The 24,626-nt window shown below is 45.7% G+C and overlaps 1 protein-coding gene across 1 annotated transcript in view; it reads left to right on the top strand.

Annotated features, from left to right (window-relative positions):
* LOC147121823 (procollagen galactosyltransferase 2-like) overlaps positions 1-24,626 on the top strand; it is a 305,202-nt gene that overhangs the window by 195,578 nt on the left and 84,998 nt on the right. The window contains exon 5 of the mRNA XM_085982330.1: positions 9,698-9,902. Within this exon, the coding sequence (XP_085838456.1) occupies positions 9,698-9,902 (205 nt within the window). The remainder of the gene's footprint in view (positions 1-9,697; positions 9,903-24,626) is intronic.

Below are 24,626 nucleotides of genomic sequence, written 5' to 3' on the forward strand. Positions count from 1 at the left end.
TAGTCACCCCCTCGAAAAATTCAATCAAATTGGTCAGACATGATCTTCCCTTGACAAAGCCATGCTGGCTATCCTTAATTAGTCCCTGCCTCTCCAAGTGGAGACCAATTCTGTCCCTCAGAATTTTTTCCAATAATTTCCCTACCACTGATGTTAGGCTCACTGGCCTGTAATTCCCTGGTTTATCCCTACTACCCTTCTTGAATAATGGTACTATGTTAGCTGTTCTCCAGTCCTCTGGCACATCCCCTGTGGCCAGAGAGGTTCTGAAAATTTGTGTCAGAGCCCCTGCAATCTCCTCCTTTGCCTCACATAGTAGCCTGGGATACATCTCATCCAGGCCTGCGGATTTATCCACTTTTAAGCCTGCTAAAACCGCTAGTACCTCCTCCCTCTCGATGCTAATATGTTCAAGTATATCACAGTCCCCCTGCCCGATTTCTATGTCCACATCATCCTTCTCCATAGTGAACACAGATGCAAAAAATTCATTTAAAACCCCACCTACATCCTCTGGCTCTACACACAGTTTGCCACTTTGGTCCTTAATGGGCCCTACTCTTTCCCTAGTTATCCTCTTGCCCTTAATATACTTATAAAACACCTTAGGATTTTCCTTTATTTTGCTCGCCAGTGTTACTTCATGGCCCCTCCTCGCTCTCCTAATTTCTTTTTTAAATATCCCCCTGCACTTTTTATACTCCTCTAGGGCTTCCTCTGTCTTTAGTCCTTTGTACCTGCCAAAAGCCCCCCTTTTTTTCCTAATCCATTCTCGTATATCCCTTGACATCCAAGGTTCCCTGGGCTTGTTGGTCCCACCCTTGACCTTTACGGGAACATGTTGCCATTGTACTCTCTCAATTTCCTTTCTGAAAGACTCCCATTGCTCCGATGTGGATTTTCCTTCAAGTAGCTGATCCCAGTCCACATTGGCCAGATCCTGCCTTATCATATTAAAATCGGCCTTCCCCCAATTTAGAACCTTTATTTCCGGTCCATCCTTGTCCTTTTCCATGACTACCTTAAATCTCACCGAATTATGGTCACTGTCACCAAAGTGCTCACCTACTAACACTCCTACCACTTGCCCGGCCACATTCCCTAGAATTAGGTCCAGTACCGCCCCCTCTCTTGTAGGACTTTCTACATGTTGGCTCAAAAAGCTCTCCTGGATGCACTTTAAGAATTCTGCACCCTCTAAGCCTTTCACACTCTGACTATCCCAGTTAATATTGGGGAAGTTGAAATCCCCCACTATAATTACCCTATTATTTGCACACTTCTCTGAGATTTGCCTACATATCTGTTCCTCTATCTCCCCCTGGCTGTTTGGGGGCCTATAGTACACTCCCAGCAAAGTGCTAGCCCCCTTTTTGTTGCTAAATTGTCAGCAGTGCTAAAGCTAACCAATCCAATAGACAAACAAAAGCGCCAAATGTAAAAGTTCTTTAAAAGTCAGTTTACAGTAGTCTGTGTCCTAGTGTTGCTCTTTATTTTGATCATTCCTGTACAGATCCTCACAATGGTGCCAAGAGTCTGCCTTACAGTTTCTTTACAATCGGATCTAGTGTTAGGTGCAGATGTTCCTCCGTGTAATACTGTCAAATTCAAATGAGTTATTGTGGATTTTCAAATAAAAGTGCCATCAAAATAGTAAGACAGAATGATTTGCAAACCGATAAGTTCATTTACTGCAGTCACATCGCATTTAAAAAAAAAAAGGCATTTGACTGAATTTTATGCTCATCAAACTTCTGACGTCCGTGTTTAGGTTTTCTTCTATTGCACTGAATGGTGATTGATGGGTTTTAGACAGACTCAGAAGGAAGTCGTCTGTTTTCATAGGTCAGTACGTCAGGTGCACATTCGGACAGATGAAGGGAGCACACTAGTACTGGGAGTGGAAATTGCGTGTAAGTGTAATTTAAAGGAATTTGGGCAATTAAAGGGGCTGCCACCACAGGATAATAAAAACTCTGCCAGCCCCTGGAGCGCCTCAAAAAAGGCATCTCGACCCATTAGCAACCTAAGGGTGAAGGGGCAAGTGACAAAAGAGAGACAGGTAAAATGAAGTAAAAAGAAACTAAAAGTGCAGGCACGAGTTTGCAAGAACAGCCCAGCTCCCAAGCCCCCTGTTTGATGGCTGCTGAAGTCAAGGTTGTACTACTTCAGTGCAATACTGAGGGTGAGATGTTAAACTGAGGCCCTGTCTGCCATCTCAGGTGGGCATAAAAGATCCCTTGATGCTATTTTGAAGAAAAGCAAGGGCGTTCTCCCTGGCGTCCTGCACTATATTTACCCCTTAACCAACATCACTAAAAAAACGATTATTTGGTCATTATCACGTTGCTGTCTGTGGGAGCTTGCTGTGCACAAATTATCTGTCATGTTTCTGTACATTACAAATGTGACTACACTTCAAAAAAGTACTTAATTGGCTGTAAAGCACTTTGGGACAACCTGAGGTCGTGAAAGACGCTATAGAAATGCAAATTCTTTCTTTTCATAATAAAGGCTAGGATAAGTGGTAGACAGGGACTGACCGAGTCAGAATTTGGGAAATGTAACCCATTCAGAGGAACCAGCAAACTAATCTCAATTCCTCTTTGGTCTTCCCTTTTGTTTTGCCTCTGGAATTGCTTTCTTTCTTTACATGAGGTGGTTGCTAGGAGGTTGGTCCTCTGCCACTGTACGACACCATCCCTTAGGTGGCTTTGCAACATGCCTGCTAAGTGCCGGAGCCAAGTTTTCAGGCCATAGCTGACCATTAGCTGACCCTGTGAAGACAGTTCCCCATGTTCACTGCCGAGTTGGTGTGCCAGAGCCAATCACGCTACATGGGCTCATGGTCATTCATGCACTGCCGTTGAAAGCATAAATTACTATGATTGTGATGCTTCTGAGGAAGCATCCAATATTATTGTTAGTCAGGCATTCAGATAACCTCCATGGTGTCGCCCGCTCTGCTGTTTCCACCTCCTTTGGAAAGAGAAACCTTCACCTTTACTAATCATCTGCCAAAGTGAGGCATGTTTATCTCTGCCTGCAGATGTGGATACCTGCTGGTGGGCACAGAGTATCTCTTGTGCAGCCTGACTCACCTCTTCTTCCAAGCATATCAGATAGTGGGGGGGTTTCCATTAGGAATCCCATTGGTGCCAGTCATGGTGCTGGGGGTAAAAAATAATGTAAAACAAGTGGCACAAAGGCTCATGAGAACTCAAGTGACAACAGGAAAAACACAACAGACTAAAAAAAATGGCTGAACAATTGGCTGAAATACATTTACCTTAATATTACTGTGTCCTTTCCACCTCCAGTGCACTTCCTGTTGTCTAGCAGCCTTTTCCACCCATTTCACGTGGACACCCTGCATGCCAGAAGCTTGGAAAATAGTGTTTAGGATAGACACCCCCCTCAAATTAATACTTCAGTGAAGCATCTGCCTAAGCAAGGTCGCCACTGGTTCCATCCGTCGGAGTGGGACTTCTCGCCTAGCCATCCATTTTATGCCAGTACATTAGGCACCCAGCAGCCAGAAAACCATGTTCTAGGGTCAGCCTCTGCGTCTCCAGCTCAAGTACAATGAAGATTAGATGTAAAGTAAAACTCACTTTAGCCTGTCCCAACAATGTGCCTCAACTCAGGAAAGCACCCTTGACTGCACCAATAACACATTTTAGGAACATCGGAACAGAAGTAGGCCATTCAGCACCATGAGCCTGTTCCGCCATTAAATTAGATCATGGCTGATCTGTATCTTAACTCCATCCACCCGCCTTGGTTCTCTAAAACTTTAGTTTCTCACGCCAGCTACTCTTGTTCCCTCTCAAGTCAATTATTAATGGTAGTGGTAATTAATCATAGTCTCTCACTCACTGGGTTGAAACTGCACAAGCTCATTCCTCAGTCGTTCCTCAGCAAGTTAGTCACTCCACAGATGGTTCATACACACCCAACATTTTGTAACCTTTGTGTAATGTATACAACATTGAAGGGAAGTGGTCTTGCGGATGTACATCCTTAGTTGCGAGCGTATATAACAGACGCGTATCGATTTGTATAGTCAGTGCCGAAGTTCCAGTTACCCAGTAAAGATCACTTGAAGTTACTCTCAGTCTCTGCTACTTTATTATTTTATGTAGTTGTGTATAGCGGTACAAACACAACAAATTGGCGACGAGAATTATGAACCTACGTCTTCCTATTCTGGCTTCGCATCCCGAGGACACCGAAATTTGGAAGAAAGGAGCGAGAAGGTAGAGAAAACGGAGCACGCTTGCTAAGCTAGGCAGGGGATACGTAAGTCAATTGAAAAGTGCACAGGACTTGCATGACGCTAGCTAACTAGTAAAGAAAGAAAAACGGGTTTGGAAAAAAAAATGGCGATGATTGGCACGATTGCAGCATTTGATAGCAGCATTGAAGACTGGGCAACTTACATTGAAAGAGTGGAGTTGTACTGTGAGGCTAACGGAGTGGAGGTAGAAAAGAAAGCCACTGTTTTGCTGTGTGTTATGGGCGCAAAGACATATGGGCTGCTACGTAGTTTATTAACCTCTGAAAAGCCAGCAAACAAAACATTTAAACAAATAGTGGACACACTCCAAGACCATTTAAGAATTCAACAAAAATCCCTGGAATATTCAACTAATAAAATGTCACTGAAACCAGAAAAGAAGTGCTATCGCTGTGGCAAAATGTCACATGACCACAATGACTGTTGGTTTAAAGATAAAGATTGCAGACAATGTGGCAGGCGAGGGCACATTGAAAGGGTCTGCAAAGCAAATAAGAAGCTGAAAATTGATACAATACAGTGTAACAAAAAGGTACATCAAGTGACTAAAAACAAGAAACCTTTCAAAGATAGATACAAGAAGGTACACCACGTGACTGGAGACAGTTCAGATAAAGAAAAAAGTGACACAGACTCAGAGGAAGAGGATCTGGCTTGTCTAAAACTACACAGTGAGAAAGAGACAGACGATCACAGAATAACATGGATTACTCCAGAAGTGGCAGGAGTTAGGCTGAAAATGGAGTTGGACACAGGCTCAGCTTTAACAGTGATCTCTGTACATGACTACAAACGATTGTTTTCACACATACCGCTAAGGCCAACTAAAGTACTGTTAAAGACATACACAGGACAAAGAGTGTGCCCAAAAGGTAAAATAAAAGTGACAGTGACATACAAAGAAAAAAAATACCGCAATTGAACCTCTATGTAGTGGAAAATGGAGGACCACCATTGCTGGGACGCGAATGGCTCAGGAAAATACAGTTGGATTGGCACACCATCCAAGCACTGTTTGTGTCCGCAAAGGAGGATAGCAACGCCACTCCTGAGAGACTGTCACAAATACTCTCTGACTCTCAGGAAGTGTTCAAGAAGGGAATAGGAACACTTAAGAGTATGAAAGCAAAAATTAAGATTGAGGAGAACGCAAATCCAAAGTTCCACAAGGCCAGACCAGTGCCTTATGCAATTCGCCCTTCAGTAGAAGCAGAGCTGGAGAACTTGGAGCAGTTAGGGGTCCTGTCCAAGGTGGATTGGAGTGAATGGGCCACACCTATAGTTCCAGTGATGAAGAAAACCTCCAGCACAAAACCAGGAAAGCCAAGAAAAGTGCGCATCTGTGGAGACTTTAAAGTGACTGTTAACCCAGTCCTCCACACAGTACAGTACCCATTACCTTGCATTGAGGACATCTTTGCTTCCCTGTCAAGAGGGGAACGCTTCACAAAGATTGACTTGGCCCAGGCCTATCTCCAAATGGAAATTGATGATGCATCAAAGAAGTACTTGACAATAAATACGCACAAAGGCCTTTACCAGTACAATCGGCTGGAATTTGGAATAGCATCAGCTTCTGCAATCTGGCAAAGGGCAATGGACCAAGTCCTGCAGGGGATCCCAGGTACTCAGTGTTATCTTGATGACATCATCATTACTGGCAAGAATGACAACGACCACCTTTCCAACCTTGAACAGGTGCTCATCAGGTTACGGGAGTATGGGCTCCGAGCGAACCGAGACAAGTGTGAGTTTTTCAAAAAGGAAATCTCATACTGTGGACATGTGATTGACAAGGACGGTTTACACAAGTCTCCAGACAAGATTGAAGCTGTGATTAATGCACCAACACCTGAAAATGTGTCTCAGTTGAGATCATATCTTGGACTGGTGAACTACTATCACAAGTTCTTGCCCAACCTATCCACAGTGTTACATCCACTAAATGCACTGCTACAGACAGGGTCACAATGGAAGTGGAGTGACAGCTGTGAACAAGCTTTTCAAGAGAGTAAAAGACTCATTACTTCAGAAGAGGTGCTAGCTCACTTTGACCCATCCTTACCTATTCGACTGGCATGTGATGCTTCACCCCATGGCATTGGTGCCGTGTTGTCACATAAGTTCCCAGACGGCTCAGAAAGACCAATAACCTTTGCCTCAAGATCATTGACTACAGCTGAACGCAATTATGCACAGATTGACCGAGAAGCCCTCAGCCTTGTGTGGGGAGTCAAGAAATTCAACCACTACTTGTATGGTCAACAGTTTACACTGTTAACTGACCACCAGCCTCTTGTTTCAATCTTCAACCCAAGGAAGGGCGTTCCAGTGATGACGGCACAACGGCTGCAGCGATGGTCACTCTTCCTAGGGGCTCACCTGTATGATATTGAATACAAGGGGACCAAGCAACATGGCAACGCCGATGGTTTGTCACGTTTACCACTGCCGACCTCAGAGAGAACTACAACAGTTGACTCAACAGAGGTATTTCACACAACAATAGTTGAGCAGCTACCAGTGACAAACTCCCTCATTGAAAGAGAAACATGCAATGACCCTACATTGTCAAAAGTTTATGACATCACTGTGAAGGGATGGCCAGTGCATGGTGACTCATTGTTTCCAGCATTCTCAGCTAAGAGGGAGCAGTTATCAGTGTGTTGGGGAACACTGATGTGCGGCTCACGAGTTGTGATTCCTCCCAAGCTTCGTAACCGAGTGCTAGATGAACTGCATGAAGGCCACTTAGGTACGGTAAAGATGAAAAGCCTTGCCCGTGGTTACGTGTGGTGGCCGGGAATTGACAAACAGATCGAGGACCTGACAAAGAGCTGCTCAGGATGTCAAAAGGTCCAGAATGCACCACCACAAGCCCCTCTCCATCCATGGGAATGGCCCTCATCACCATGGCAACGTGTGCACATCGACTTTGCTGGACCGTTCATGGACTCCATGTTCTTGATTGCAGTCGATGCATATTCCAAATGGCCCGAGGTCATTAAAATGAAATTAACCACATCTGAAAAGACCATTTCAGTTCTGAGGACCATGTTCGCTAGAAATAGCCTACCAGAACAAATCTGCGCAGACAATGGACGACAATTTGTCTCTGACGAATTCCAAGGTTTCATGAGGAAAAATGGAATCAAGCACTACACATCTGCCCCGTACCATCCAGCTACAAATGGCTTGGCAGAAAGATTCGTACAGACATTCAAGAAGGCCATCAAAGCAATGTACAGCGAGAATCTACCACTGCAACACAAGATAGACAATTTCCTCTTTGCTTATCGGAACGCAGTACATGCAGCCACTAATCAGACTCCAGCGATGATGTTTCTGAACAGGAACCTGAGATCTCGCATGGACCTTCTTAAACCGAATGTACGTCGTGATGTAGAGAACAAACAGTTCAAACATTTGAATGCTAAGCCAACAAGAAGCTTCAGTGTGGGACAGTCAGTTCTTGCTCGTGATTTCCGGACGGAAAAGTGGCAACCAGGTACAATATCCACAAGAGAGGGACCACTGATATACACAGTGGATGTGGGAGAGAACGTTTTGAGACGTCATGTGGACCAAATTCTGGATGTTCAGGTGGAAAACACCCCTATACCTCGCCCAGACTCACCTGACATGGAAACAGACACTCCTGATTCCACAGCTGAGAGCTCTACCTGTGCTGATAACTCACCTAATGCACCTGTACCTGTACAGTCTCGTTCCCCAAAGCAAAAGAGTCTGGAGAGACGTTACCCAGAGAGGCAGAGGAGGCCTCCCCAGAGACTTGACTTGTAAAAGGGTTGTTGACAAAATAAATGTTATGTTGGAATTTGAATTTTGTTACTTTTAAGAAAACCAAAAGATTAATGTAAAGACAGGCTCTGTATGTTAATTATAGAAATTTTGCGTTAATATACTATTAAACTAAAGGGGGAGGAAGTATAATGTATACAACATTGAAGGGACTACTTTGTCTTGCGGATGTACATCCTTAGTTGCGAGTGTATATAACAGATGCGTATCGATTTGTATAGTCAGTGTCGAAGTTCCAGTTACCCAGTAAAGATCACTTGAAGTTACTCTCAGTCTCTGCTACTTTATTATTTTATGTAGTTGTGTATAGCGGTACAAACACAACACTTTGTTTATTCTAAGTTGCTGATGAACAAGAACTATTTGCATGCCACAATCAATGCTGCTCCTCTTTAATCACATTTCCCAGCAGATCCTTTCTCTTTGAGGTTGGACATATGCAAAATATGAGATTTATTATTATAACGTGCATGCCAACCACTCTCATTTTCCATGGACAGTCAGCATTTTGGGGCAGTATTGACCAGTCTACATTCATGGATGAAAATCAATGCCAATCCCAACTCCACCTTTAAGTGGGGCACCTTGTTGCCCTTTCTCAGCACCACCCCAGTTAATACTTTCTGCTGGAGATTCTCAGCAGGTCGGGCAGCATCTGTGAAGAGAGAAACAGAGTTAACGTTTCAGGTCGATGACCTTTCGTCAGAACTGGAAAAAAGCAGGAAATGGAACAGATTTTTAAGCAAGTGTAGTGGCTGGGAAATGGGGGAGGGGATGAAAGAACAAAAGGGAAGGTCTGTGATAGGATAGAAGGCAGGAGAAGTTAAGAGATATTCAAGGCAAAAGGAGATGGTAATGGGATAGGTTAAAAAATGAAGGGTGGCTCTAAATGAAGTGTAAATTACGCTGGCAGAATGAAAGACAGCTGCCATGTGGGAGAGAAGAACAGGAGACACAAACAAAAAGTGTGGATAAAAAAAAAATATATATATATGATAGGGGCCAGGTTATGATAGGGACCAGTCGCCTGTCACTTTAATTCACCGCTCCACTCCCACTCAGACCTCACCGTCCTCGGCCTCTTGCAATGTTCCACGGAAGTTCAGCGTAAGCTCGAGGAACAGCACCTCATCTTTCGATTAGGCACTTTACAGCCTTCTGGGCTCAAAATAGAGTTCAACAATTTCAGATCATAACTGCCCTCAGGAAATCCTGCAGCGATGTCCTGGGGCTGTTCTACTACGTACCATAGGCGTATATTCAGGACTGTTTTTAGGGTGTCAGATTTTGCACAATTTCCAAGTAACATGTATAATTCTAAATATCATGTGCATGTATGTCATGACACATTTTTACTCTAACTTTAACAGCCACCCTAACCTAGCATATAACCCATACAAAACCATATGAAAACAAGGGCTAGGGCATACCAAACTTTGTACTGGACTCACTCCATTCTCATGCCAGTATGAAATGACTAGTGAAGGAGTTACAGTGACACCCTTCCACCTCAGTAGCAATCATTTTGTTCCTTTTTCTAATCAGAGTTCATTTTTGTTTTCTATTTCCGTCCAGGGATACTACAAGAGGACTCCTGATTACCTTCCGATCCGGGAGTGGAACCGTATGGGTTGTTATCCTGTTCCCATGGTACATTCAACGTTCCTCATTGACCTGCGTCGAGAAGCTACAAAAACCCTGGTGTTCTATCCTCCTCACCCGGACTACACCTGGGCATTCGATGACATCATTGTCTTTGCGTTTTCCTGCAGAGTGGCTGGTAATTGTTTCCATTTTGTAAAAATCAATGTTTGATTATAGCCAAGGTGGGATAAATCTACTCATCCTACATTTCCTCAAATCTTAGTAACAGGCAAGTAGCAACGTTCCAGCAAAGCAGTGATCATAGAACACTTGACAGCACCGATAGCGCAGCGTTGGTTATGTTTTGCTGTTTAACTGTTCACTCGGGCATTACCAGGTAGCTTTTTTGGCGAAACAATAAACAAATAAACTGCAACTTAACAAAAAACATTAAAGGAAGCTTAATAAATTAAATTAAAATGTTGTTGCCGGGGGTGATGATGCACTCCAGTCCCTCCGGTGCCCGCCGGTCGCGGAAGGTCGGGCATTACCAGGTAAAAGCAGCCTTGAGTGTCATTAACTTGCACCAATTGTGACGCAACGGACACCTGGCCAGTGAACTGGCAAGAGCTGGAGGCCAAAGTCACCGCTCGCCTAGGACGCTGGACAGGACTGCTCCAAGTGTTGTCCTACAGGGGTCGAGCGCTGGTCATAAACCAGCTGGTGGCTGCCATGTTGGGTACTGGTTGGTCACTTTGATCCCTCCCCCTGCGTTTGTCGCCAAGATACAGAAGAAGCTCATCGACTTCTTCTGGGACAAAAGGAAGCACTGGGTCTCTGCCGCGGTTCTGAGTCTCCCACTTTGGGAGGGCGGTCAGGCGCTGGTGTGCCTACGCACCTGGGCGGCAACTTTCCGTCTTTGGACGCTGCAGAGATACCTGTACGTGGAGAATGGTGTGCGCTGGCGACGAATTTCTTCCGTCAGCTGCACAGCCTCAATTACGACACGCAGCTCCTGTTTGTGGAATTGGGCTGTACGCGTGCCTACCTGCGGGAGCTGCCTATCTTCTACCAGGAACTGCTATGGGTCTGGAACAGCGTCGCCTCCAGGCGCAGTTCTCCCCCGTCAGGAGTGGCGGCTCTCCTTCGGGAGCTGCTGCTCAGGAATCTGCACCTCCACGACCGACGGCTTGGGTGGCTGACTAGGTGCAGGGCTATGCGTGGCAGGGTGACTAGAATCAGGGACCTGCTCAATGGCGGAGGAGCGGGCTAGATGGCACCAGAAGAGCTGGCGCAGCGCCTGTCCTTGACCAACATCCAGCCAAATCCATCAAGTTGCTGAAAGCGGCACTGGGCCCTGATTCCACTAGGTGTATCGAGGTGGCTCAAGCATGTGGGGCGATCCCGTCCGAACTGACCCCCATTCGGATGGAATTCCTCATCGGCGCGCAGCCCCGAAACCCCTCTCGGGAACCGGCGCCTCACAACTTGAGCCACCTCGGGGAAATGTCCTCCGTGCCCTTTAGCTCTGCGCGGAGGGGTTTCCTGTACGGGCTGCTCCTGCACACTCTCCACTTTATCATCTTCGCCTGCCGACTGGACACGCCATCTTGCCGTCCGGCGGAGGTCCCCAATGGGGGGCTCTCTACGCAGGAGTCCCCCCCTTTTCTATTGGGGACTTGGCCCGGAGGGTGTTGCATGGAGCAGTCCCATGCAATAAAATGTTAACTAGGTTCATGGACTCCCAGGCCGCCTTCCTTTTTTTCCGGCCTAGAGGAGTCCGTGTTCCATGTTTATATTCAATGTGTGAGGTTGCAGCCCCTGTTCCGTTACATAAAGGGGCTGCTCCGGGATTTTTGGTTGCACTTCAGTCTCACGCTCCTGATCTTCAGTCACCCGGTGCGGAGGGGAGCGGGTAGGTCGGAGGACCTCCTCGTAGGACTGCCTCTGGGCCTGGACAAAGTGGCCATTAATAGGTCCAGGCAGCGGGCAGTCGAGGGGGTCGTCCAGCCCGATTATCTGCCTTTCTTCCGCAGCTATGTTCGCGCCCGGGTGGACCTGGAGATGGAGCACACGTTGTCCGCTAGCACACTTGAGGCCTTCCGAGACCGGTGGACGCCGCAGGGACTGGAGTGCATCGTCACCCCGGCAAACCAAATTTTAGTTTAATTTGTTAAGTTTTAGTTAAAGTTTTATTAAGTTACAGTTAATTCACAGTTAATTTGGTTCAACACAAAAAGAGGACCAATTGCGACGCAACGTCTAGCCAATTCTAAGCTTTAAGTAAAAGGGTCTTTACAAATGGTAAATGGTAAATGGCACGAATGTGGAACGCATAAGTGGCCATAAATATTTTACGTGGAACGTACATCCTCATACAATTATCTTCTCCATTAATAAGCTGCTTCGTTAGTGGAAAATTAACATGTAGAAATCCTGCAACTGCCAATTTGTTTTCCCAGATGGCTAATAAGATGTATTAATTTTACCCTCGTGGCTCGTAGTTCTCTTTGTTTTCTGTAAGACTGACAGACATCTTGCTGCGTCTCAGCTAAATAATTGTACTAATGTGTAAGCAGCGTGACATGCAACTTTAATTTTTATTTTGCCAGTAATATTTACAGTAATGAGCTTCTGGAGGGAAAAAGTGCAAACAGAAGTGGTTTGGAAGATCCAGATTTATTTTGTTCCGATTTCTTCCTCTGCCACCCCCGCACCCCACCCCCACCCCGACTCTTCTGAAGGTGCAGTCTCTTTTTTGAGGTACTGTTCCATGAGCCCTAGCTGGCCATTCTTTAGATGTAAGCTTATAAAGTGAGTGTCAGTAGGCTATTAGATTATGGGGACATCACAGCTGAGCCTTTTCCTGACCTGACCTGTTGCTTACAAGTGTGCATTTCCCAGACGAGGTCACTGAATAGTGATAAGAAGCAGGAACACGGCATGTAAAACGGGCGACAGATCTGATCGCATCAGTTTCCCACCGGGCAAGATAGCTTAAAACTACCACCCACCACCCCCGTCTGATTTTCTACCTCCTTAACCCAGGATTGTCAAGTTTCATTATAGAGTCACAATAAACTCTGAGCTAAGGTTTAAAGAAAAAAAGAAAGACTTGCATTTATATACAGGGCCTTTCACAACCTCAGGTTGTCCCAAGGTGCTTTGCAGCCACTGAAATCTTTCTGAAGCACCTATTGGGAGTTGAACCTGGGACCTTACTGGTCTGTATGGCTCAATCGTCAAGGCTTTTTCGACAGCACCTCCCAAACCCACGGCCTCCACCACCTAGAAGGACAAGGGCAGCAGGTGCATGGGAACACCACCACCTCCAAGTCACACACCATTCCGACTTGGACATATATTGCCGTTCCTTCATCATCGCTGGTTCAAAACCCTGGAACTGCCTCCCTAACAGCACTGTGGGAGCAACTTCACCTCATTGACTGCAGCGGTTCAAGAAACATAGAAACATAGAAGATAGGAGCAGGAGTAGGCCATTCAGCCCCTCGAGCCTGCTCCGCTATTCGATGAGATCATGGCTGATCATCCAAACTCAGTACCCCGTACCTGCCTTCTCCCCATATCCCTTGATACCTTTAGCTCTAAGAAATATATTGAACTCCTTCCTGAATATATTTAAAGACTTGGCCTCAACCGCCTTCTGTGGTAGAGAATTCCACAGGTTCACCACTCTCTGGGTGAAGAAATTCTTCCTCATCTCTGTCCTAAATGGCTTACCCCTTATCCTTAGACTATGACCCCTGGTTCTGGACTCTCCGACCATCGGGAACATTCTACCTGCATCTAGTTTGTCCAGACCTGTCAGAATTTTATAAGTTTCGATGAGATCCCCTCTCATTCTTCTAAACTCCAGCGAGTGTAAGCCCAATCGACCCAATCTCTCCTCATACGTCATTCCTGCCATCCCAGGGATCAGCCTTGTGAATCTTCGCTGAACTCCTTCCATGGCAAGAGCATCCTTCCTCAGATAAGGCGACCAAAACTGCACACAGTACTCAAGGTGTGGTCTCACCAAGGCCCTGTACAACTGCAGCAGGACATCCTTGCTCCTGTAATCAAACCCTTTCGCTATGAAGGCCAACATACCATTTGCCTTCTTCACCGCCTGCTGCACCTGCATGCTTACCTTCAGCGACTGGTGCACAAGGACACCCAGGTCTCGTTGCACTTCCCCTTCTCCCAATCTATTGCCATTCAGATAATAGTCTGCCTTTCTGTTTTTGACACCAAAGTGGATAACCTCGCATTTATCCACGTTATATTGCATCTGCCACGCTTCTGCCCAATCACCCAACCTGTCCAAATCATCCTGGAGTTTCTCGGTATCCTCCTCGCAGCACACACGCCCACCCAGCTTTGTGTCATCTGCAAACTTGGAGATATTACATCTAGTTCCCTCGTCTAGATCATTAATGTATATTGTGAATAGCTGGGGTCCAAGGACTGATCCCTGCGGTACCCCACTAGTCACTGCCTGCCACTCGGAAAAAGACCCGTTAACTCCTACTCTCTGCTTTCTGTCTGCCAACCAGTTCTCTATCCAAGTCAATACCTTGCCCCCAATCCCATGTGCCTTAACTTTACACGCTAATCTCTTATGCGGGACCTTATTGAATGCCTTTTGAAAGTCTAAATACACCACATCTACTGGTTCTCCCTTATCTATTTTCCCAGTTACATCCTCAAAAAATTCCAGTAGATTAGTCAAGCACGATTTACCTTTTGTAAATCCATGTTGACTTTGTCCGATCCTGTCACTGTTTTCCAAGTGCTCAGCTATTACATCCTTTATAATGGACTCTAGCATTTTCCCCACTACCGATGTCAGGCTTACCGGTCTGTAATTCCCCGCTTTGTCTCTATCACCCTTTTTGAATAGTGGGGTAACATTAGCTACCCTCCAATCCATGGGTACTGTTGTGTCTGTGTGTTGATAGAGACACTAAAGACAGGAGTTGGTTTCATAGGTGTTTACTAAACAAAGTCTGGAGGGGAACTAACTGATACAACACAATATACAGGCTTATATAGCCCGAGTGGCCATTACCGGCATTACAGTACACATGGGGCTCTTAAAGGCACATACACTACAGGTACAGTTCCAGATTCCAGCAAATTTTGGAAGATGACCAGCAATGCATCTACTATTTCTAGGGCCACCTCCTTAAGTACCCTAGGATGTAGATTATCAGGCCTTGGGGATTTATCGGCCTTCAATCCCGTTAATTTCCTTAACACCATTTCCCTACAAATACTGATTTCTTTCAGTTCCTCCCTCTCATCAGACCCTATGTTCTCCAACATCTCTGGGAGGTTATTTGTGTCCTCCTTTGTGAAGACAGAACCAAAATATGTATTTAATTGGTCTGCCATTTCTTTGTTCCCCGTTATAATTTCCCCTGCTTCTGACTGCAAGGGACCTGCACTTGATATCACTAATCCTTTTCTCTTCACATATCTATAAAAGCTATTAATCAGTTTCTATGTTCCCTGCAAGCTTACTTTCATGTTATATTTTCCCTTTCTTAATTAATCCCTTTGTCCTACTTTGTTGAATCCTAAACTGCTCCCAATCCTCAGGGTTACCGCTTTTTCTGGCCAATTTATATGCCCTCTCCTTGGATCTTATGCTATCCCTAATTTCCCTTGTTAGCCACGGTTGAGTCACCCCTTTTGTTTTATTCTTATCCCAAACTGGGATGAACAACTTCTGTAGTTCATCCATGCTGTCTTTGAATGTTTGCCATTGCCTATGCACCATCAACCCTTTGAGTGACATTCCCCAATCAATCCTACCCAATTCACGCCTCATACCATCGTAGTTTCCTTTATTTAAATTCAGGACCCTAGTCTCCGAGTCAACTACTTCACTCTCCATCCTAATGAAGAATTCTATCATATGATGATCGCTCTGACCCAAGGGGCCTCGTACAACAAGATTGCTAATTAATCCTCTCTCATTACATAATACCCAGTCCAAGATGGCCTGATCTCTGGTTGGTTCCTTGACATATTGTTCCAGAAAACCATCCCGTAAACATTCTAGGAATTCCTCCTCCACAGTATTTTTACTAATTTGGTTAGCCCAATCTATATGTAAATTAAAGTCACCCATGATGACTGCTGTGCCCTTACTGCATGCTTCTCTAATTTCCCTTTTAATGCCATCCCCAACCTCTGTATTACTGTTTGGAGGTCTGTATACCACTCCCACTAACGTTTTCTGCCCCTTGATATTTCTCAGTTCTACCCATACAGATTCCGCATCATCAGAGTTAATATCCTTCCTTTCAATTGTGTTAATCCCCTCTTTAACCAGCAATGCTACCCCACCTCCCTTTCTTTTTTGCCTATCCTTCCTAAATATTGAATACCCCTGGATGTTGAGTTCCCAGCCTTGGCCACCCTGAAGCCATGTTTCTGTAATCCCAATCAAATCATATTCATTTACCTCTATTTGCGCAGCTAATTCATCCACCTTGTTCCGAATGCTCCTTGCATTAAGACACAAAGCCTTCAGGCTTGTTTTTTTAATGCTCTCAGACCTATATGAATTATTATTTACTGTGACCATGTTTGATTTAAACTGTTGAGTTCTTTGCCTTCTAATTTTGTTTTTCTCCTTCCTGTCTTTTGCTTTTTTCCTTGTTTCCCTTTCCTCTGTCTCCCTGCTCAGGTTCCCAACCCCCTGCCACTTTAGTTTAAACCCTCCCCAACAGCACTAGCAAACACTCCCCCTAGGACATCGGTCCCGGCCCTGCCCAAGAAAAATGCTCACCACCACCTCTTCAAGGGCAGCTAGGGATGGGCAATAAATGGCAGCCTTGCCAGCGAAGCCCAGATCCCGAAAATGAATGCATCAGGTGGGAAGGGGATCAGGCTCCGCTATGACTCAGTGGTGGCTGGGTGGTCTGCGGGCACTCGCCGACAGAGTTCACACGTGAAGATTGCAGAGCCAAACTTTATAATAAAATATGTTGCATTTTATTTGTGGCTTGCTTGATGCTGGTGCAACAAATGAAAGTCTAACCTTGTGTCAGCACTCGTGCACTGATTGGATGACCTTTCAGCAAATGTTTCCTCCACTCCCATCACCACCCCTCATCCCCCCCGCCCCGCCCCTTACCTGAATAGACAATGTAAAGTTGGCTTTCCTACAATTGGCAGGACCAGCAAACTCAATGAAAGCGGAGTCACCTCTAGCACATGACTAATAACGTCTTTGGTTAGTTAGACAAGCAGACATCACCAGGAAGAGGTAGGAGGGAAGAAGCAAGAAATGGCTTTGGATAATTTTTCTGCCTGTTACAAAGTTAGCCAGATATCAGCCGAACTGTTAGTAATTGATACCTTCAGAAAACTCTTAATAGGAAACATGTGGGAACAGAAACTTGGAAGTGTAGACAGACCAACTAGCAGCTGATTAATATAAATGAATGGAACAGGAGGGAATTTCAAACTTCATGCATAATTTATACTTGGGTATATCTCAAAGAGCATGTTAATTAATACTCTGTGAAAGTGCTTATTCAGACCATGCTGAATAGAAGGTAAAGCTCACGGAGAGATTGATTAGCATCTCCCCTCGATTCAAATGTTAATGATACCTCAAGTTTTTCAATTTTCTAAATACTAACGTGTTATCAATTGTCCGATGCCTGACAAACATTCCGAAGCACATTGTATCTCAGGCGTGGAGAAGTGCAGGTAAACAGTACAAGTTTGAATTCATTCTTCGTCTTTTTAAAATGATACTTATTAAATGTTGAGCACCGAATTCATAGAAAAACTTACTGATTTAGTGTTGAAAGACCAGGCTTGATATGTGTAGCAGTCATTTCTACAATGGTTTCCCCAATCCCCCGCTGAAGATCAGCGGAAACCCCGGAGAATTGACAAACGGCAGTTATGACGGGACATCAGGGGCCCCAGTCCGAGGAGATTCTACCCTCATGTTTGCGTTGCCAACCCTCCCGGATTGTCCTGGAGTCTCCTGGAATTGGAGATTGATCTCCAGGGCACTGCTGCGAGCCACCCAGGAGAACAATGTGGGTTTATTTTCATTTCATTTTCTTTGAACGCTTTATTTATTAGTTCTAAAAATATTGGAGATGAGGGGGAAAAAAGTCTGTGTGCCTGGGCAGGAGGCAGGAGATTCTGTGATGAAGCCTCCAGGAATACATCCGCGAGAGCTGGCGACCCAGGAAATAATGTAATAATTGTAACAAAATTATTGGAATTTTTTGCACATGGCAAAATGAATGAATGGCGCTAAAGCATTTGATTTTCATGTCATATCATAATTTTTCAGATGTTATTTAATAAAGTCCCTCACGTAAGTGTGTTGGCTAAATTGAGAAGTCAGGAGATCAAAGTTGAAGTTCTAAATTGGACTATTAGTTGGTTCTAAAACAAGAAACATAAAGGTTGTTGGTAATTGTTATAGTTCAAATGGAGTCCTTGTAATCACCAAGTCCCTCTGGGATAGGTGGTGGAACTCTCGCTATTCATTTGTATTCATTCATGATCTTGGTGAAGGTGCTGTTGGGAAAATGTTTAGGTTTACGCCATTTTTCCGACGTTTTCCATGGATTTTTCACCAGACGATTGGGAGAACCGCTGCAGAAATTCAACCACTTAATCTTTACTGTGTCATGGATGAGTTTACACATCCTGCCGGCTGTTTTCTGGGCCATCAATAAGCTGGCTGGTCCATTGGAAATTCTGCCACGTTTTTATGCATCAGTGTGATGTTGCCACGACCACCTTCAGTGTTTAGGTTTATAATTGGCTGAAATAAGTGGCATTTGAAGTCAGCTTCTGTCTGAACTCAGGAGTGTTAATGCTGTGCGTTGTCTGAATTCTGAGTTTATGCCTGCAGCCAGTATGCATTGGTATCTCTGCACAAAAGTCTTCAGCCTGACAGGCACTGACTGGATCAAATTACACATTCCAGGTAGAGTGCAGGGTGGGTGCTGTCCAACTACACCTCCCACTTCCCTGCATTGTCTGTACACTAGCGGACACGACGTTGCCCATAAACGCGTCCTACATTTTACGTCTTATTCTCTGGCCATTGTCCTGTGGCATGCTAACAACATCTTGCATTTATATGGCACCTTTAATGTAATAGAAACGTCACAAGGCGCTTCACAGGAGCGGTATCAAGCTAAATCTGACACCGAGACAGAGGAACAGACATTAGGACAGGTGACCAAAAGCTTGGTTAAACAGGTAGGTTTTAAGGAGCAACTTAAAGGAGGAAAGAGAGGTAGAGAGGCGGAGAGGTTTCAGGAGGGAATTCCAGAGCTTAGGGCCTAGGCAGCTAAGGGCACGGCCGCCAAAGGTGGAGAGATGAAAATTGTGGATGCGCAAGAGGCCAAAAGATCTCAGAGGATTGGAGGGTTGGACGAGGTTACAGAGATAGGAAGGGCGAGGCCATTGAGGGTGTTGTAGGAAAAATGATTCCTTGGAAACTAGACTTTGAGTAAGAGAGACAACTTTATTAAATGACAGAGCTCTGGGAGAAGCGTCTGCAACCACGCGGTCTACGAGAGCACCTTCTCCTCGATTGTGGTGCGTGCCAAGCTTATATACAATTCCAAGAAGTTGGTTTTAGATCATTTACATTCATTCAATCAATTCATTTATTAGCGCATATCGTTATTTTCCTCCAGTCAGGAGTTTACACACTCGTGTTGCCAATTCTGCCTCTTCAGTGATTGCGAAAGGTCTTTGTTCCGTCCGTGTCACTGGCGGAATGTGATTAGTTCGATAATAGGGTACCAGTGAACCTTGTTAGTTCTCAGTGATTGCGAAAGGTCTTTGTTCCATCTTGTTCCGTCCGCGTCACCGGCGGAAGGTGATTAGTTCGATAATAGGGTACTAGTGAACCTTGTTAGTTCTTGGGACTGCGATAACAGGACACGAGATGAACTTTGTTCCAGCCATGCATAGGCATGGCATGTCTCATTGTGCAGTGATTCAATTAGTCCCAGTCAGCGAATTTGTTGTTTGTGTCTTTTCCAGCAAAATTTTATTCTAACAGTCCCTCCTCTTGGTCCTGGAGCACGATTCATTTGCTCCCAGATGACCATCCTCGGTCCCCTTTCGTCGGTGCTTACAGCCACTGGCTTATGTCCGGGGGTTCGGTTGCTCCTTCGACAGTGTCGTATTGGTGTTCTTCGTCCCTTGGTAGCAGGTTGGTGTGTTCCTCCTCGATAGAGGCGATCGGCATCACGGTTTTCATAGCAGTTTGGCAACACAACTTTATAAGGCTCAGCGCACAACACATCAACATACAAATTACAACTATTATTATTATCCCTTGCAGCATCCACGCTCCCCACCCGGTTTTCCCTAGCAACCAATCAAGCCATCCCCCTGTGCTTGTGGGTTGATGGAGCTTCTTTATTTCTTCTTGGATATGATTTGCTAGGCTCGTGATATTCTCGGAGCTACCTGGGACATATGTACAGCAGTCTGTCCTGATCAGGGCACAGGTGCCTCCTTGCGCCGCCAACAGATAATCTAGGGCCATCCTATTCTGTAAGGCGGTGGTCCGGATCGCCACCATTTCAGCACTCATTTCTCTCAGGGACTCAGCCGTATCGTTGGCTATTTGTTCGAGCACTGCTGCCATGTTTATGGATTCCCTTGCTATTTTTCCTGTTCCGTACCAGGGGAATGCTATAGCCCAGAATCTTTCGGTTTCCGTAATAGCTCTCTTAACACGCTTGGCTGGTTGCCATAACGACTGGTACCCGTAGTGGTGGGTTAGGGAGGATAAATGATGGATGTATGGTACTACGTATCCTATATAGCATGACCCAGTCCAGGTTCGTGGAAGCCATGGATACGCCTTATATCCGCAAATGAAATAGGTATTATTATAGGCCTCAAATTTGTTCCAAAGTTGGTACATGATCCCAGGTATTCCCCTCCAGGGTGGATTGCTAGTCCGGTTTAGCACTTCGGATAAATTAAACGTTCCCACGTAGGGCCATTCTAGGGCACCTGGTGGTTTAGTACTGGTTTTGGTTAAAGTGTAATTATACTTGCACTTACTCCATCCAACCACTAACCCTGTCTCATCATAGTTTACCAAGCAGACTTCCCCCTCTGCATTGTTTAGTTTTCCCCCTGTGCTGACTAATAGCTCTTCTGGATACCTTCGATTATCGTACTGGGGATGAAGCCATCCTTTAAAGTTCGTGGGGTTATACCCTGCCTGTTTCCACTCATGTTCCAGCTGACCTGGATTCAAGCTATTTTGGGTTTGTATGGTATCCTCCTTATTCCAGGTGGTCTTAGAGTATAATAACCACCCTACCATCTCCTCTACCTTAAAGGGGATAGGCCTTAATGGGATTCCTCCCCCCCGTATGGGTGGGCACATGGGCGCACACCCAGCAGGAGCTTTGGCCCATTTTTTTCGCATAGACATATGACATATACAGAAAGGTATTTACATGCAATCCTCTCTCTTTACGTAAATGGGGTACCGCGCTTCCCGTGACAATATAAAACAACGCCATTACCCATAATACTCTAAACATGATTAATATATCACTACAGTCCAGTCTTTACAGGAATTTTATGACAAAGGGTATGCAGATCACGTGTAAAACAGATTCAGAAAGTAGCCAGTCAGTCGTCTTTATATACTTTAATTGTGTCCAATGCTTCCATACTCCTTTACCCCTTATGTCTAGACAGGCACAGGTATCCCCACTGATTATGATTTCATATGGCCCACTCCATTTTGGGGCGAACCCTGGTTTGCTGGGCAGAGTTTTCACCATGACTTTACTACCCGCTGAGGGAACATAAGCCGTCATTGTGAGCTCTTGTGCCCGATCCTTGTCCTCCTGATTATCGCGGACATTCTTTCGCATCTCCTTTAATTGAGTGCTAAGTTCCAGAACGTATCGTTTTAGTCTGTCTTTTAAAGGGCCTACATCGGCCCCACCTGTTATGATGCCTTCTGGCAATTGCATCGCCCTTCCTGTCATTAATTCATAAGGGGTCAAGCCTGTCGTTCGGTTTTCAGTGGCTCGCAGCTTCATTAGGATATTGGGCAATACTTCAGTCCAGGTTTTCCCCGACGTCTGCATTGCCTTTGCCAATGCATTTTTAAGGGTTCGGTTCATTCGTTCCACCATGCCCGAACTTTGAGGGTGGTATGGGATGTGGAATTTTTGTTTAATTCCCATTAATTGGCATACCGTTTTTATGACACTCCCGGTAAAGTGGGTACCTTGATCAGAGTCCATTTGAATTGGTATTCCCCACCTGGGGATTACTTCTTCAGCTAAGACTCTGGCAACCGTCAAAGCGGTGCAATTTCGCGTGGGGAAAGCCTCTACCCAGCGGGTGAATTGGTCTATGACCACGAGGCAGTATGTTTTGCCGTGTGACGGTGGAAGGGGACCTGTGAAGTCTATTTGTATATGCTCCCAGGGCCCTCGCGGCCTTGGTTGATGTCCCATTTTGACCTTTATGGGTCGCCCGGGGTTATACTGCGCACAGGTGATACATCGATGGCAGTATCTCGCGATATCTCTTCCCATCCCCTTCCACCACCATTCTTTGCTGAGGCTTCCCGTCATCGCTTCTCTCCCTGAATGTACAAGCCCATGGTGGAGTTCTAATAGCGTATTTTGAATGCACTTGGGGGCCATTACCCTGTTATCCTTTCGCCAGACATTATCGCTTCCCCGCTTTGCGCCTTGTTCTTCCCACGTACCTTTTTCGACGTCGGGGGTGTCCTCATGGAGTTCGTCAATACTTATCTCGTCCTCGGAGCTGCTCACAGCGGCTATTGGTACTTCTTCGATCCTTTCTTGCTCTAGCGCCCTTTGTGCTGCTTGGTCCGCAGCCTGGTTCCCCTGGTGATTTAACCAGTCCGGGCTAGTCCGGTCCGGTTCCCTCTGATGTGCCTTAATCTTAATTACTGCTACCTGCTGGGGTTTGTCGCTAGCTTCTAGGAGGGCTTCTATCCTCAGCTGGTGTTTTATGGGATTGCCTCCCGTAGTAATGAATCCCCTCCTACCCCATGCAGTCATATAATCGTGGACCACCCCAAAGGCATACCTACTATCTGTGTAAATGTTCACGATTTTATTCTCTGACAACTCTAGTGCCCTGGTGAGAGCCACTAGCTCTGCCACTTGGGCCGACAGGCCTCCATCAATCCGTCCTGACTCTACGGTTTTTAATTCGCCATTAACCACCGCCCACCCCGTTCGGGGCAGCCCATCTATATACTTGTGTGAACCATCTACGTACGTCTCTTCCGCTGTCGCTAAAGGGGTGTCTTTTATCCTATCTTCTTCCAGGTTCATATCTACATCCCCACAGTTGTGGGGCTCCCCAGTTCCCAGTATTCCTTCTGCCGGGTTCTCCCCCGTGTCTCTAACAATGGTTACTGCTTTACTCGGAGGGAGGAGGACGGCCTCCCACTTGGCACGTCTCATGTTCGAGACGGATCTTAATTTCCCGGTATTCAGCATCTCTACCAGAGTGTGTTTAGTGTGCAATATAATGTTTCCTGTCATTACTATCGGCTCACTAACCTTTACTGCCCAAGCCGCACAATCCAATGCAGCTATGCACCGGGAGAGCCCTGTGACTACCGGTCCCTCCGCTGTGGAATAGTAGGCGACGGGCCTTCTTTTATCCCCATGATGATCCTGTGTAACTACTGCTGTGTAAAACCCTTCTTCATTGTTGCAATGTATGTGGAAGTCCTTACTCATATCTGGCAGTCCTAGCCCTGGGGCTGATACTAGCTCAGACTTTAGTTGAGTATAAGCTTCCTCTTGTTCCGGTCCCCAATCTATCGGTTCCAACGCGGGTTTACCCCCTTTCACTAATCTTTGTATAGGTTCTGCTAATTTAGCGAACCCCGGGATAAAATTTCTACTGTAATTAAAGAGCCCCAGTACCTTCCTGACTCCGCGTACTGTTACGGGTCTCGGCATGCCCTGGACAGCGTGTTTCCTGTCCTGTGGCATTTCTTTAAGTCCTTGGGAGATTACATGTCCCAGGTATAGGACCTGAGTTTTTCCTATCTGTGCTTTTTTAGGGCTTACCTTGAGGCCAGCCATCTCTAGGGCCCTTAATACTAAATATAGGGTTGCCAGATGGTCTGCCTTCGTTTCCGAGGCTATTAGTATGTCGTCGACGTACTGCAAAATAGTGCTTCCTTTAGGTACTTCTATCTGTTTTAGGATATCACTCATGACGCGGTGAAAAATAGCTGGGCTATTATGGAATCCCTGTGGCAATCGGGTCCACGTATATTGTTTATCCCCTACTGTGAATGCAAATTTCTCTTGTGATTCCGGATCTAATGGGAGTGCCCAGAATCCGTTAGCTATGTCTAAAACGGTGAATATCTTCTGTTCAGGGGCTAGCCCATTCAAAATTGTTGAGGGACTGGCAACGATGGGGTGTAATTTAGGAGTGACCTTGTTGAGGGCCGTGTAGTCTATAGTCAACCTATAGCTCCCATCAGGTTTTTTCTACTGGCCATGTGGGGGAATTAGTAGTGCTCGTGGTTTCCCTCAGGATACCCCTTTCTACTAGCCCCTTCACTATGTCCACGACTGCCTTCCTGGCCTCTGCCTTTATTGGGTACTGGCGGTGTGGCTTGTGTTCTGGTCTGGGAATCTTAATAGGGTCGATACTAGCTTTTCCTGTATCTAACTTTGTTTCAGCCCATACCCCAATCACGGAATCACAAATGGCTCCGTATCCTCCCGTATCTTCGTGCCAGTCCCTGGTAGTTACGGTGGCCACCCCAAGGGTGCCAGTGTTATTTGCCAGTTGTCTAATCTTTTCCTTACGGCCATCCGCCTTTGGCCATGTTAACTTTCCTTTGTCACAATCA

This window comes from Somniosus microcephalus, chromosome 3, assembly GCF_052327205.1.
Source record: "Somniosus microcephalus isolate GS21.2 chromosome 3, FLI_Smic_1.0, whole genome shotgun sequence".
In the NCBI taxonomy this organism is placed as follows: Eukaryota; Metazoa; Chordata; class Chondrichthyes; order Squaliformes; family Somniosidae; genus Somniosus; species Somniosus microcephalus.